The sequence below is a fragment of the Cryptomeria japonica genome, chromosome 7 (assembly GCF_030272615.1).
Source record: "Cryptomeria japonica chromosome 7, Sugi_1.0, whole genome shotgun sequence".
Classification (NCBI taxonomy): Eukaryota; Viridiplantae; Streptophyta; class Pinopsida; order Cupressales; family Cupressaceae; genus Cryptomeria; species Cryptomeria japonica.
In genome coordinates, this window is record NC_081411.1 from 802,750,303 (window position 1) to 802,766,574 (window position 16,272).

Below are 16,272 nucleotides of genomic sequence, written 5' to 3' on the forward strand. Positions count from 1 at the left end.
TTATGAAGATTTGGTTTAAGTGTTGAATATTTTTAGGTCTAAGATAAGTCTGGTTTGGTGTTGAAAGTTTTAGTTTTTGTTAATACTGATTCAACCTCCTCTTAGTATTAACCAGATCCTCTAGGTTTATCATGCCCATCTTTCTTAGGCTGACACATAGACTCCCACTTAACAAAGCTCCACTTATAAGGATATAATTACCACTCCAAAGGAATTGGCATGAGAGAGCATCAAATTCCTTTAGGAAATACACAATTTTTGCCTAAGCAAAACACTAGTAAATAGAAAGAGCCTAGATCATATATTGAAGAAGAGTCACCCTAGTAGCAATAGATAGCCACTAGTGACACTAGTGATTAACCTTTTGATGCAAATTATCCAACAAGTCTTGCCAGTATGGCCTCAATTTCCTTCCAACAACTAAAGGGATAACCAAATAGAAAAATGAAAGAGAACCAATTTGAAACCTCAAAATATTGGCAATCCTTCTCTGAATTGACTCAAGAGTATTAAAACAACCGATAGAAGATTTGTGCTCATTGAATTTCTGACCTGAAGAAGCTAAATAAATATCCATTGTTTGCATGAAAGATTCAACTTCATGAAGACAAGCAACCCTCATAAGAGAAGTATCATCGATAAAATGGAGATGAGAATATTTAGGTAGCCCATTACCCCAGCTCCCAACCTAAAGCAAGCCTTGGAAAACCTAAGACTTAATAAATCTACCCATGTCATCAACCCTAATAATAAAAAATTACGGAGAGAGGGTGTACCCTTGATGAAGACCTTTGGAAGCTCCAAATAACTGAGGAGACTCACCATTGATAAGAATATGGAAAGACAAGGAACTAACACATCTCATCATCCAATTAACACACTCCTGACTAAAACCAAAGGCTATAAGAATTTTATGCAGAATTTCCCACTTAACTCTATCATATGCTTTTGCCATATCTAGTTTGATGAACATAGATTTCTCCTTAGACACTACCATGGAGTTAATGGCTTCAAAACCAACCACACTCCATCTATAATTTGTCTTGCAACAGAAAACCCCCTTGCTCATTTGAAATCAAAGATGAAAGCCAAATTTTGAGCCTCTTTGTAATCAATTTAGTAATGATTTTGTACACCACATTGCAAAGACCAATGGTCTTAAAGAAATCCAACCTATTAACTCCTTCCCTTTTAGGAATAAGAACAAGAAAAGTAGAATTCAAGGCTCAAATCATTTCTTTGCTACCAAGATATTCTCGGGCCACCTCTAGCAAGTCAAATTTAATAATATCCCAAAATTCATAAAAAAATCTATAGGAAACTCATCTAGAATAGGAGCCTTGCACTTATGCATCCCAAAAACAACCTCTTCTAGTTTAGAAAAAGAGACTGGGTGAATGAGAGATTAATTCATCTCATTTGTTCAACTAAAGAGGGAATACAAGCTAGAATCAAATTCTCATATTTAGTAGGAGGTGAATCTTCATAAAAGAGAGCATAGTAGAATTATGTAGCCTCACGAGACAATACCTATAGAGAAGTCAATTAAATTCCCTTGGAGTTAACTAAAGAGGAAATATAACTCTTGTTCTGGTGAACTTGCTCAAAATTATGGAAATTTTTTTTCTTTCTATCACCTTCTTAAATCCAATAAATATGAGCCAATTACTTCCAAAAAATATGCTTGGAAATTTCCCACTCCTCTAACTCCCTCACAACCCAACACTCAACTTTTCCTAAGTCCTCTAAGAAACCATAATCTCAAATTTGGTGAGTGACAAGATCAAGGTGATCTTCAATATTCCTCTTCATAGAATGAACCTTACCATAGCACAATCAATTCCATTGTTTAAGCTAAAATTTCACCAACTGCAATTTCTTAACAAAGGTAAACATAGTAGTACCAAAGGTGGGGTCTCCATCTCTCCACCACTAGACCATTAATTCATAAAGGGAAGAATCGCAAAGCCACATGAGTTGAAACTTGAAAGAATGATTCTTTAGAACTCTAAAAGAAGCTACTGAAAATTTAATTTTCTAATGATCACAACCCCTCCAGTCAAGGATCTTAGATCTTGTAATCAAGCTACCATCCACCTAATAGCCAGAAATCTATCTAGTCGTTAGATCCACACTATCTATTAGTCCAAACGTAGACCCATTAGACAGTTTAACATCAATTAATTCAAGGAGGTTCATATTCCCATGAGAGAGATCAGTACAAGGACCCAACCTACCCACCCCCCCTATTCTCTACTAAACTTAACATAAAATTAAAATCACTAGCTATAATCCAAGGAAGATAAGGAGCAAACAATTGAACATACCTTATATAAGACCAATGAAGATTTTTCCCATAGATATCAATTAGAACATACAAATTAGTAACCAGTATAATCTCACCAGATTCCAAGCTAGAGGTTGCCATATTAGAAAGTGCAAGTTGATTAGATATCTACATAAGAGGAATAATCTTTCTCCATTCCCAAAAATGGTCTAGACCTCTAGAACAACCCGTGAAACCAATGCATTGACATTGACCAAAATAATTAATAGAAAAACCACACTAATGCATGAAATTTGTTGAAAGCTTAGTCTCCTAGATACAAAAAATATTTGAAGAATGAACTGCAACCAAATCTAATCTAAAGGTTAGCAATGTTATTTTAGGCCTAGTTGATTTTTATTAAGGTAAGTTTGGTTTTTCGCAATCTCAAAATCCTATTACAAAGTAGCAATACAACATTAACCACATAAATTAAAACTTCTACCAAAATAGAACCATATGATCTAGCCTAAACAATGTGAAACTCAACTCTTTTGAATATTTGACTGTAAAATTTAGGGTCTAAATAGGATACAAACTTAGGAATGTCAATCACTTGCCATTGAAAAATTCTCCAAGAAAATCTATCTTCTATGTCCATAGACCAAGAAGAAAGTGGGATGCCCCCACAAAAGGACCAACCATGAGATTATCACAACCTAGTTATTGTTTTGACTCTTAATATATTAATTTATCTGATACCTATTGTATAAATAACATGGCATTTACATCTTTATTTTTATTCTCCTTAGGAATATATTTCTCTACTTTTTTTCAAAGCATTACTAGCCTTTCATTGGTATTGTTATCTATTAAAACTCATACATCTTGTGAATAGAATAGTCATTATCTCCTTCCATCAATAAGCATAATCTTTTTAATTAAACACTAAAATATAATACAAAAGAGGTTGTTGCTCACATTGATTATTGTTGATCAACTCATTGAAATTAAAAATATATTATAATAGCACATTATAAAAAATATTAGATAATACAAAATGTCACATCCCTTATTATTTTAAATTATTATTTAATACTTAAATTGATTATATTTGATTTTTTTTAATATTTTATTTAATATATTCATTGATTTTTCCTTTAGATTCTAATTTTAAATAAAAATAAAAAATTATACTAAAAAATAAATAAAAATGTATTTTTGTCAAAATACATGTTTTATTAAAAATAAATAAAATACTTATTCATTATAAATCAACTAAATTTCTTATAAATAAATTAAGTAAAAGGAAATTTTGTTTTTAAAGGGAAAAAAAGCTAAAAGAAAGTCAGAGTGAATTATTATTTTTAAATGCATGTTGAATCTAAATAAAATAAAAGTTATTACAAAAATAGAAAATATTTTATTTCCTATTAGTGGATGCTTTAAAAAAAAAAAAAGAAAGACTAATCACGCCTTACCCTTTGAAAGCCACTTGAAAATAAATTTTGCCTTCCCTGGTGCTCATAGACAAATGGTGCTTTCAACCATTACTATACTCGAACTAATCCAGTCCTCACAGAGAGCCTGTGTTCATGAATAGAATGAACCGCTATTTTCCAATCTAACCAAGTAAATTAAGCACTGCCATCCTTAGAATTCAATCGTTAATGATTTATTTGTCGGTTTATGTTCTTAGTATCTGATACGTCGGTTCTATTAATAGTTTACATTTGAAAATTTCTTATAATGTTCTCTGTCATATCACAGTTAACAGTATAAGATAATAGTCCTTTCAGCAATATATTTTGTTAGATAAACCCTTATGATAAGAAATTGATGTATTTTCTATTGGTGACTTGAATGAGGTTTTAGAATCTTTATGATAAAACTTCAAGGTTTCGTTCAGTATTAATACGTCATAATGAAAAAGATATCTCAAGGGTAAGAATATTTGTGTAGGAAAGAAATGTTTACCTTCAATCATAAACAAACAAAACTTACTATCAGAATGAAGCTTATGTTCACCGATGATAAGGGAATGTGTATTATGACTTATTAGTTTAGGACATGATGGATCCTTCATCTTTAAATTTGATATTTCCTTAATTATTACTCATGATTTTGTACAATAAGTGATGATCCTCTTATGTCTCCATACATAGATATGTTGGTGTTAGTCCATGATAGCTTTGGAAAACTTTATAGTGAGGTTCTTGGACATATTAATTAGGGAGTTGATTATCTTATATGTTTCTTGTGAAATTCTTGGTTGTTTATGCAGATTTTCTTAGAATAATTCCAATTGAAGATATATTTAAATTGTGAAGAGTAAACAAGTGAACATGTATAGCTCTATGAAGATTACATGAGTTCTTATATAGTATCCGTTCATGCTCTTGTCCGCTAGAATATATGATCTCTAGTAAGATCTTGTACACTCTTGCATGTTTCGTATTTTTTTTTTAAATGCAGCCTTTGTGTTATTGGGATAAGTTTGAACTTCTAATTGACCTTGTTATTGATAAGGAAATCACATAGATATTAAATGTCTATGATTAACAACTAATGGTTTGATCCACTATCTTTGTTTTTTATTAGGGGAAAACATGTTTTGGAGCGTCCTTGAAATCTTTACATCAGAGATTCAAAAGATAGTCATCAGAGTCCACCAGAAAAATAAAAGACAGTAACCACATAAAGGACAACTAGCCGAAAACAAAAGGCCATCAACAGAAAAGACACAACACAAAGAAACTAAACACTAGACAACAGAAAAAGCAAAGAAAAACAACCAAGCCTAGGTGAAGTTCTTTAGCGATTCGGCGCTTCCAACTCCAATTGCTTCATTGTCACAACAATACTCTTGAGATCTTCAATGTCCCTGCTTTGGTTTTGCTTCTTCTTGGTACTTTCTCTTGTTCTTTTTCCAAGATGAGCTTCCTTATCTTCAGGGGTTCCATCCTTCTCCTTAATAGTGTCCCTGAGGGCCTTATCCCCCTGAACTTGTTTGAGTTTGTTAATAAGGACCTTGATACTATCAGAAGCGGCTTTTAAAATATTGTAACTCTACTCCCTCATTGTTTTGAGGGTCTTCTCAATCCCTTCCATCTTCTTTTCAGTTTCCCCTGCTCTATCTTCCAAGGTTTTAAAGCTATTGCGTTGGGCATTTATAATTTCCTCCGCATTGATGATAGCTTCAGTCAAATCACTTAAGCAGTTAGGTAGAGAACTGAATTTGTCAGTGCCAATAGCTTCTAAAGCTTCAAGTTTTCTAGCTTCCTGGACCTATTTAGCTTTTATGTTTTTAATTTCCTTTTTTACCGAAAAGAAGACCTTATTGAAGCAATCCATTCCATTTTTGATACTAAGGTCAAAGTCCAGAGGGGAGCCATCCTAAGCCTCATCTCCCATAGGGTCCAAGTTCACTCCACACCCACTTCCTTCCACTCAGCTGTCTTAATTTACTTGTTGGGGGTATTCTCCCTAGCCAATCCCTTACTCCGATCTTTGGAGCTGATAGGAAGGGGCGAGTGATTCTTGGCTTCCAACTCCTCACCTCTCAGCATCCTCCCCTTTCTCTTCTGGCTTGAGATAATTTGAACCTCCTCACTATTTCTCTCCATGTCATCTTCATTCTCCTCTTATTCCTCATACCAACCGTCATCATCCTCCCCCTTCTTTTTCTGATTGACTAACCCTTTACCCTATTCCTCTTGGCTGGTTTTCCTTTTACGCTTGCTTGACCCGGTGGTATGGTGGTCCACCTTGACTTTCACCTGACTTTCACCTCTATGTCATATCCTTCATAATCTTCATCATCCGAATTACCCAAATCATCATCTGACTTGGATACCTCAGATATAGCCTGCTGAATAGTGGTGTTCTTGATATGGTTGTATAGGACAACCATAAGACCCTCGTGTAATGCAAGGTTAGTCTTGGGATTAGAGATATAATCCATAATCTTGGCATTTAGGGTACATAATAGGTAGTAGGGGAGGGAAATTTTCTCCTTGTATCGAAAATGATTAAGAATAGAAAAATGGTAACTATAAACTCTGGTATATCTACCATCTAAAGTTATGAGTTCCATGACAACAAACAAAATTCATTGCCAGAGCAACTTGATTACCTTAGGGGAGTAGTATGTGTGGCTTCCCTTTACTAGTTTCGCTTTCTCCACCTCGTCCTTGGGGAATTTCTTCACTGCAGCTTCCAGTCCCTATAGAATTTGATTCCTTCCATTGACAGATCAGTCACCTCTACGATCTTGGTCCCATTAACCTTAACCTTCCTGCTGCCAATGGTCAAGGTTCCCTTTTTCTACCCCTTTTTGAAAATTCTAGTGATTTCAGCTCTTCTTTCTTGCATTATTTCCATGTAATCTGACATTTTTGTCGCTTGCAGCATAGCCCAAACCTGGGGACGGTCCTGCTATTTATCAAATTTTGTAGCCTCTGTGCACTTACGATTTCCCCAATCTTCTTATCAGTATTAATAGAATGTAAATTCCAGCAAATATCGTTGTTTTGTGCAAACTTTCTTTTTTTAAGAAACAAAGAAGAAGCCTCTAGAAGTAAATAGATATTTCTCAAGCTTCCACACCAAATGGAAATAAGAACACACAAAGTGTGCGAGATGCTATGGAAATTAATGGTGCACCTCCTTCTCAGTTGATTATGAAACCGTTTCATGATGCCACGACCACCCCTACCATATCAAGAAATGATATCAAATCCTACCTTGTTTTCCATGATATCTCTCTTAATTTAAAATGTCATGTGCCACTTGAGAGAGCTCTCCCTCTCCATACCAAATCTTTATCTTCCCACTCCATACTGCCTCATTGGTAGCCCAATCAACACTCTTTTTGGACTCTCTATAATCATGAGAAATGTAATCTTGGTTGAATCCCTCAAGCAACTCCTTGGCCATGTCGATAATATTTTTAATCTTCCATGACGGCCAAGGAGGCAATTTATTATATTATTAGAGTCTCCCTCCAGCCATATATTTTTGGCTCCCAGTTGATATGCTAAATTTATGGCTTGGAGGGCGCCCATGGCTTCAACCAAGTGATTAGTTTGGTTCCCCAAGGGGAAGGTAACCACACCCTGCAAAAGCCAACACTAATCCAGATAACTCCACCATAGCCAGGTGGCCTTGGCTTCCCTTTAGCAGCCCCATAAAAGTTAGTCTTAATCCAATCAATAGGAGGAGAAGGCTAGCAACACATCCTTCTGTTGAGTTGATTGGTATTATTGTCCATTGAGGTTGGGATATTCTAGCTCCTTAAAAATTCATACTCTTCCTTACTATTGCAATAATGAGATCCAATAGCCATCACATTCTCAACAAGATTGTGTTTTATCTTAGCCCACACCACTTCAGGGGAGTTAATGGCATTCTTGAAAATTTTGTTTTTCCTTTCTTTCCAGATACCCCATAGGATATATTGAAAAGAAAAATCCCACAATTTCCTTATAGTCATAATTTTTGTTCTACAAGACCAGCTCCTAAAATAGTATTTAATCTCCTCAGGAAACAACCAATTTAAACCCCATAACTGAAAAATCATCGACTAGATAGGTTTGACAAAAGGATAGTGAATAAAAATATGGTTCATGGATTCTTCATCATTAAGGCATAAGTACCATCTGTTGGGGATGCAGAATAACCTCTTTCTTAGGTTATCTATGGTTAAAATTTTATTTTGCAGAAGAATCCATAAAAAAATATTTATTTTAGGAGTCAAATATGTACATGAAGCTTTGGCCCAGCAGGGGATAGAGTCTTGAGACTGAGCCAACATAAGGACAGTAGAAGCCACCCTATAATTCCCTGAAGGGGTTCTCCCCACACCAGATGGTCCTCCCTTCTTAGATTAATGATAACTTGGTTGAGTTTCATATTAACATTCTTTAAGTTGGGATCAAAAGTTCTCAGGTCCACCCACATCTGATCTCTCCAGTAGTCAACAACTTTGACACAAAACTTGTTCTTGTAGGCTTGGATGATCACCTTAGGAACACAATGATTATTGAGAGGAGCACCTCCAATCTAGACATCATCTCAGAAATTGACCCTTCTACCATTACCAATGGCCCACACTTTTCCTAGACTCACAATTCCTTTTGCATTAGTAACACTGTTCCATATGGTAGAGCCAATTGAGATCTGATCAAAGGCAAGGAAATCTTCCATGGTAGGATTCAGTTGTAAGTATTTAGCCTTCCAAATTTCATTCCATTCACTTGTTCCCTGATAGATTCTCCATATTTGTTTTGCCGGAAGGGTTTTATTCAAGGTTTTAATGTTTCTCAGGCCAAGGCCCCCCAACTTCTTTGATTTGCAAACTTTATCCTAGGAAATGAGGCCAACTCTCTTCTTCTCCTCAACCTTAGACCATAGGAAAGTTTTTTGAATTTTCTCAATTATATTTGCAAATTTTCTAGGTATTTTAAAGAGACTTAAGGCATAAACTGGAAGACTTTGGAGAGAAGATTTCAAGAGTTGGATTTTACCGGCTTGGCTAAGAAGGGTCCCTTTCCACCCAGCCAGCTTCCTGCTGAATCTATCAACAAGACTATTTCAGAAAATATCCATAGGTTTCATACCCAAGGGGAGACCCAGGTAAATAGGAGGATGGCCAATTTGGCATCCTGGGATATGGGCCATCCTAGTTTGTCTGTCCTTCGGAGTGTTGAAGAAGAATAAAGAACTTTACTCCATGTTAATCGATTGACCCGAAGTAGCACTATAAGTATTGAGAAGGTGTTAGGATTAATGATAGTCCCAAAGATACTGAGAGGGGGGGTGAATCAGTATCTAATCAGTTAGCAGAATATTTAACCTTATTAAGAACTTTGCATTCTAGAATAGTGTATTGGTAAATAAGAATTAATGCAGTAAACAGGAATAATAAAGACAGCATAGAAAACACAACATAACACAAGATGTTTAACAAGGAAACCCGATGTGGGAAAAACATCGATGGGATTTGTGACCCACAATATTCACTCACTATCCAATGAATAAATATTACTTACAATGAGGGGCCTGCACATGTAGGAAGGCCAACTACCTAGAGCTCACTATTCAATAAGAGTCACACTAACTACAAAAGTGGATTATAAAATCCAATACAATGTACTGCTTCAAATCAACATCAACTATGCCAGGTTTAGTACCGGTTTAAGCTCATTCTATAACCAAAACCTTCGATGTCAACTATATCTCCTTATACAAAAATATCATCCATATATTCTCTCCATACATACTCCTTTCTACTCTTCTACACAAAATGACCTATAAGATCTCATACATATATATGAGTCTTTTACAATATGCCATGTCAGCTTTACAAAAGATAATTACAATTAAATACAACAAACAAAATTTTATTCCCCGTCGGCTAGGGTGTCGGTATGTATTGTTACTGCTGCCGGTGAAGTGTCTACCAGTGCATGTAGATGTCTATGCCAGTGTCGGTGCCTATCGGTGGCTTTACCAGATGAATGCCAGTAGGTTGCTAGATGCTTGCCATCAATGACAACACCAACTATTCTCATAAGAGTGTAGAATGCCAATAGAAGGTTCTTCATGTTAGTTGCTTCTCTGATCGATGAAGTACCCATTAAAATGGTATCATCAAAAAATTGTTGGTGGGAATGGGCCTTGAATCTAGAAGAGGGAGAAACTCCCAACAAAAGACTCTGAGAAACAAGATTGCTTATATTTCTTCCCAGATATTCAACCAAGATAATGAAGAGAATATGGGAGATGGTGTCCCCCTGCCTGATGCCCCTAGAAGATTTAAAGAAAGTGGAGGGCACTCCATTCACTATGACAGACAAAGAAGGGGTCGAAATGAATTGGCCAACCAACTGAATAAACTTTTCACAAAAACCAAAAGCTCTAAGAACCTTGTCCAAAAACCCCTAGGCCACCCAATCATAGGCCTTAGACAAATCCAATTTCATCAAGAAGCCATATTTCTTCGATTCCACCAGCGAGTGAATATTTTCATGAATAGTGATGATAGAATCTAGGATTTGTCTTTCAGGCACAAAGCCACTATGTTGGGGCGAGATAATGGAAGGAAGAACTGTGAGAAATTTTGTAGTAACCACCTTCAAGATAATATTATAGAAGGAATTACACAAACTAATTGGTCTAAATTGATCCATCGAGTCAGCCCCTGGACATTTGGGAATCAAGACCAGAAAAGTGGCATTGAGTTCCTTTAAGATAAACCTAGCCCCAAAAACTTCTTGCACTCCCTTAACTAGATCCTTTTTTATAATACTCCAAAAGGTTTGAAAGAAGAACAACAGGAACCCATCAGGTCCTAGAGCATTATTGCCATCAAAGGAGAACACCACTTTCTTAACTTCCCTTTCATAAGGAATGGCAACCAAGACATTGTTCTGATCTTTATTAATGAGGGAAGGAATGGTCTCCAAGAGGGCCCTTTAGGAAAGATCATCTAGCTTGCTATCCACAGAGAGAAGAGAGTAGAATAAGTTCTTGGCTTCATTCCTAATCTCATCGTTCTTCCTTGTTTCAGATCCACCAATCCTCAATTTAGAAATATTGTTAGCAGCCTTGTGTTTCAAAGTAGTAATATGGAAGAATCTGGTATTTATATCCCCAACTTTAAGCTAGAGAGCCCAGGACCATTGTTTCCAAAATTCTTCTTCCCTTCTGATGATCTCATGATACTTAACAAGCACTTCATTTTCCTCTCTGATAGAAACCTCAGTATATCCGTTGGCTTGGACTTTTTCCTAGATTTCCTTTAGCTCAAGCTGGGATTTGGACTTATCAGTGAATAAATCCCCAAAAACTTCCTTGTTCCATTTCTTAATATTATCTTTCACATGACTTCATTTTTTTGCCATTCTATAAATGGTTGTACCTTTGACATCAATCGAACACCAATCCTCAATGGCCATCTCAAGGTTAGGATGATCCAACCACATTCTTTCAAATCTAAAAGGGAAATTTATTTTTTCGCTTATATTCTCTGCCACGAAAACCATAGGAAAGTGGTTCAAACCAATCCGTGAAATAGCCGACAGGGAGCTCTGATAATGGCTAAACTAGTCATTTGAGATAAGGGCCCTATTTAATTTAACTTGAATAAGATCCCCCCCCCCCCTGCCATTTGGTTAGTCCAGGTAAAATTGGCCCCTTGAAGATCAATATCATGTTGACCCTGGTTATTAATAAAGTTTAGCAGGTCCATTATACTGTCTTATAACTTCTCATTGTCACGGAGAGGTGTATTGAAGTGCCCCATAACCAACCACCATTCATCCTTAAGAGGAGATTTGATAGCTTCTAGCTTCTTCCAAAATTTGCATCTACCTAGTCTATTATTAGGAGCATAAATATTAGTCAGGAGCCATGAGGTACCATCCCCTAAATGATGAAACCTTATAAAATTCACATTATTATCCTACTTAACAGGCACCGCAGTGACTCGCCTAAGATTCCAAAAAATGGCAATACACCTAGAAGCACCATCAGAGCTACCTCCTAATACCCCACCATCCTTAAAAATCATAATATTCTCCACTTTCTCTTTTGTTAGTTTTGTTTCTTGGATAAGAATAATATCTGGTTTATGTTCTCTAACGAAATTTCTTAGAACATCTTGTTTATGTGGACTATTCAATCCGTGTATATTCCATGAAATAATTTTCATTTTCATTTTAGGGAACATACCTCAAGGATGGTCATTTGAGTTCCATCCACTATTTTTGTTGGCCTATTGATCTCTGAGCTGGCTTGCTGATCTTCTTCCAGGGGGTGAGGGGATAAATCCTGTGTCGGCCTTAGTCCTATTTCTGGTCTTGATAGGGGTAGCTTGGGGGGTTGACTTCGACCCCTTTTTTCCACCTTTCTTTCATTCTGCAGCTTACGTTTAGAAAACGCCCTTACAACATCATTATTCGGTCTAGGGCCCAAAAATTTTGCCAAAAAGTGTCAAAGCCATAAGGTTGATGTTGTGCTCAATCACTGGATCTGGAACTTCAATATCAAATATGCCCTTTTTTGGTTCTGAGATATTACGCACTATAGGGAGTGAGGAATTTCCACTTAGTTTGACACCGAACAAAGAAGTCCATGGACGACCGATGTCCCTACGACCAGATCCCTGCCTTGGGCTACCTCCAGCAAGTGATTCTCTGCCCCCCTCCACCAGGATCGAGAGGCCTATTGCCACCTTGTGGGTCCCCAACCACCAAATCCTTTCCATTCAGCTCAGAAGAGTCAGGGCAATCCCGAGATCCATCCTTTCCGCCCACTCCCTAGTTCACCTGTCCATTACAAGGTTTCCCACCCTATCATAAGTTCAAATTCAAAGTCACTCCCTCTCCATCTCCCTATTATCCACTAGTGTATGTTGAACATACACTAGAGGATACAATTGTAACATATGACTCGAATGTTCTTGAACCTTGACTTCAAGTTTGATGCATGAATATATTTTGATGATTGTGTCTATCGTCACTTTATTTTCTTTGTGTTTGAGGTGGCACTTGACTCTATGAAAAAGTATCAGATAGTTAAGTTGTTTCTTGTGTCTATCATATGTATGTTGTATGTATTTTTTGTGTCCATGATATCATTACCTTAGAGTTAGAATATGGATATGTTGTGTTTGTTGCACAAAATTCCATTATTCCTGCCAGTATTGCATTGCTAGCCTGCCTCGTGCTGGGTTGGGTATCTTTCATGTCATGAAAGATTCCGAGGAAGTGTAACTACTTCACGGTAGGGTGAAAACGCGCTCTGGCAATGTTCTCGCCCATGATGTGTTCGAGGGAGACAGATGTCAAGAGTTCCCATTAGATTGGTCATCATAATTTGTTTCTTATGCATTTATTTTATTAACCTTATGGTCTAGTGTAAAGATTTTTGTTTTCTTATGTTTATCTTGTTGTTAGCTTATGTAATTTGACTTAACATGTTAAAATGTAATTCCTTGTCTCTAACCTTGTATATCTAGACATGTGGCAATGATGTATTCTTGATTATGTGTATTTTGTGAATGATGTTATTTTAAAATTATGGTGGTCACTACACAAAAGATACACAAATTAAATTATATTGATGAAAAAATATATTCTTATTTTTTCTTGTAATTGCACTTTGTTTGACTTATTTTCTTTCGTTTGTTTTCAATAACAAAATGCATATAAAAAAATATTTAATTTAAACAATTGTTTGAATAAACTAAAACATAGACAAATTGTTTGCTTCTTGATGAAGGAAAAGTAATCTAGATATTAGTTAACTATCTATCGGGAATAGTTACAATCAATAAATTTCTTCTATGAATTAAGTTGAGATATGTATCCGGTAAAATTAGGCTTATATTTCTAATAATGGGGTTGCGATATAAATTTGAAATCAGCGCCCAATGTATATCCTGTGGACTTATTTGAGCATTTGTGGATGGTGGATCGCCTTCAACGCCTTGGGATTGATCGATATTTTGTAAAAGAGATCACAAACAATCTTGACTACGTATATAGGTGACTTACGCAAAAAAAAATTATTTTCAATTTTGAAACATTTTGACCGATGCAATTCTAGGGTCAAAATTTGTTTGTTCTTTATAATCCAGATATTGGACAAATGAAGGTATTGGGTGGGCAAGGGATTCTTCAGTTCAAGATGTAGATGACACGTCCATGGCTTTCAGACTCCTTCGATTACATGGATTTGATGTATCTAGTGGTTAGCTTTCCATACTCTTTGAGAACAATTCTAATTGTGTTTCTAAGGTGTTACTGTGATGAACGATTCACATAATCCTTCATATTTTGATATTGCAGAAGTATTTTCTCACTTTAAACAAGGTGATCAGTTCATTTGTTTTAAAGGGCAAGCGAGCCAAGCTGTTACAGGAATATATAACTTATATAGGGCCTCTCAAGTTCTGTTTCCTGGTGAAATTATACTACAAGAGGCCCAAATATTTAGTAAGAATTTCCTAGAGGACAAGAGAGCCAAAACCCAGATCAATGACAAATGGATTATCTCCAAGGGTTTAGTAGGAGAGGTAATGGGCGAATTTTGGATACTTTTTCTTTACAATGTTTTGTATGTCCTTTTTTCTGCTTCCCAATTTTTTGACGACATGGGGATTAACATCAGGTTAAGTACGCCCTTGATTTCCCATGGTATGGCAGTCAACCACGGATTGAGACGAGAATGTACATTGAACAGTACGGGACGGATGATATTTGGATTGGAAAATCACTTTACAGGTAAACAAACTACAAAACCTCGTTTATGAAGCCACACCACTCAAGATTTGTCCGTTGTTTATGATTTGTGTTTGCACATTACAGAATGCCGTTTGTGAACAACAAGACGTACATCGACCTTGCTAGGGCGGACTTCAATTTGTGCCAATCTATCCACAGGAAAGAACTAGACGCAATTATTAGGTACAATTCTACTCCTGCAAAGCTATTAGATTTCCACAATCTATTCAAATATTGTTAACAGTTTTAAATTTGATTGTGTCAATAACACTGATGTTTTTATTACCGGATAAAGACCCTATCATTCTCTGTTTTGATTACTGCAGATGGTCCGTAGAAAACGGATTTGACGAGCTGGGTTTAGTGCAAGATTCAATTGTAAGATTATATTTCTTACCTACAGTAGCTCTATTTGAACCAGACATGGCTACTTCTAGGCTTGCATGGGCACACTCTTCCATACTTATGACTGCAGTGAGAAATCTTTTTTCACTGTGGCATTCATCCCCGCATAAGAAACGCCACTTTGTGGACGCGTTTGGGAGGTAAATCTACAATTTTTAAACATCATCTGATGGTATTGGAGAAATTAAATTTCTCAACAGAATACTGGAAATGCAACCCCACTGTGAGCTTTAACTGCAATTTTCGTGTTGTGCAGATGGGATGTGACAGCAATGCATGAAGATATTCCAGAATCTGCAATAAGTCTTCTGACATGTTTGTTTCGGATCATTAACATGTTGTCTGTGGATGGTGGTGTGACGCAGGGTCGAGACATCAGCGGGATTCTAAAGCATGCTGTAATTGCATACAAAACCACTAAGCATATCGCATGGAATTGCAGTCATATTATTAACTAACAAAATCACCACTAATTAAGCATATCGCATGGCATTGCAGTGGCAGACGTGGCTGGCAAACGAGGCGGACAAAGGAGAAGAAGGTGCGGAGGTTAACGTCGTTCCAGAAGCTGAGGTCATTGTGTTGTCAGCATCATTCTTGGGTAGAGAAGTAATCTCCCAGGATTCGATCCTCGAACCCGGCTTCACTCAAACAATAAAGTTGACAAACACGGTTTGTTCCTTTCTCCGGGCAGCTACTACCTCCAAGGTACTCACTTCAATCTCATACAATCTCACTTGATTCTATACTAAGTAAGTATTTTTGTCACTTTTTAAAGGACATTTCTTTTCAGGAGAAGTATTTAGGTGACCGTCATTTGTCGGTTACTCCGGAAGAAGATAAATTCAAACATGTAAAACACAGAGCTGATGCAGCAATGAGAGAACTGGTTTGGGCAGTATATGAGGGACACAGGGGAGTTCCAAATATGGTTAAACGCGTATGTCTGAATGTGAGCAAGAGTTTCTATTATGTCGCACACTGCAGCAATAAGGAGATGGGCGATCACGTGGAGATGGTACTAATGGAGGCTGTGGAGTAATGCATACCGCCAAATAGAACGACCCTCTTTCGATTGGGACGGGTAAACATGGCGGATGCTTGTCGATCACTTCGTCATTTCCATCAACTACATGAAGAGTTTTGTATATCTGTGGATAGTTTTAACTCAACGTCGCTGTCGTCTCTTTCTTCTCCGAATGTTTAGGGTACGGATCAGCATGTTTAGATAAGTGGTCAATTCACATTTATAAACATAACAGAGGTCATAAGAAATTCTTTGCAACTACTACATGCTTGCAAAGTTAGCTT

The 16,272-nt window shown here is 36.6% G+C and overlaps 1 protein-coding gene across 1 annotated transcript in view; it reads left to right on the forward strand.

Annotated features, from left to right (window-relative positions):
• LOC131057278 (ent-copalyl diphosphate synthase 1-like) overlaps positions 1-16,003 on the forward strand; it is a 28,230-nt gene extending 12,227 nt beyond the window's left edge. The window contains exons 7-15 of the mRNA XM_057991454.2: positions 13,698-13,818; positions 13,911-14,023; positions 14,122-14,348; positions 14,444-14,556; positions 14,641-14,739; positions 14,883-15,101; positions 15,218-15,359; positions 15,460-15,669; positions 15,755-16,003. Of these exons, the coding sequence (XP_057847437.2) occupies positions 13,698-13,818; positions 13,911-14,023; positions 14,122-14,348; positions 14,444-14,556; positions 14,641-14,739; positions 14,883-15,101; positions 15,218-15,359; positions 15,460-15,669; positions 15,755-16,003 (1,493 nt within the window). The remainder of the gene's footprint in view (positions 1-13,697; positions 13,819-13,910; positions 14,024-14,121; positions 14,349-14,443; positions 14,557-14,640; positions 14,740-14,882; positions 15,102-15,217; positions 15,360-15,459; positions 15,670-15,754) is intronic.
• The last annotated feature ends 269 nt before the right edge of the window (positions 16,004-16,272 follow it).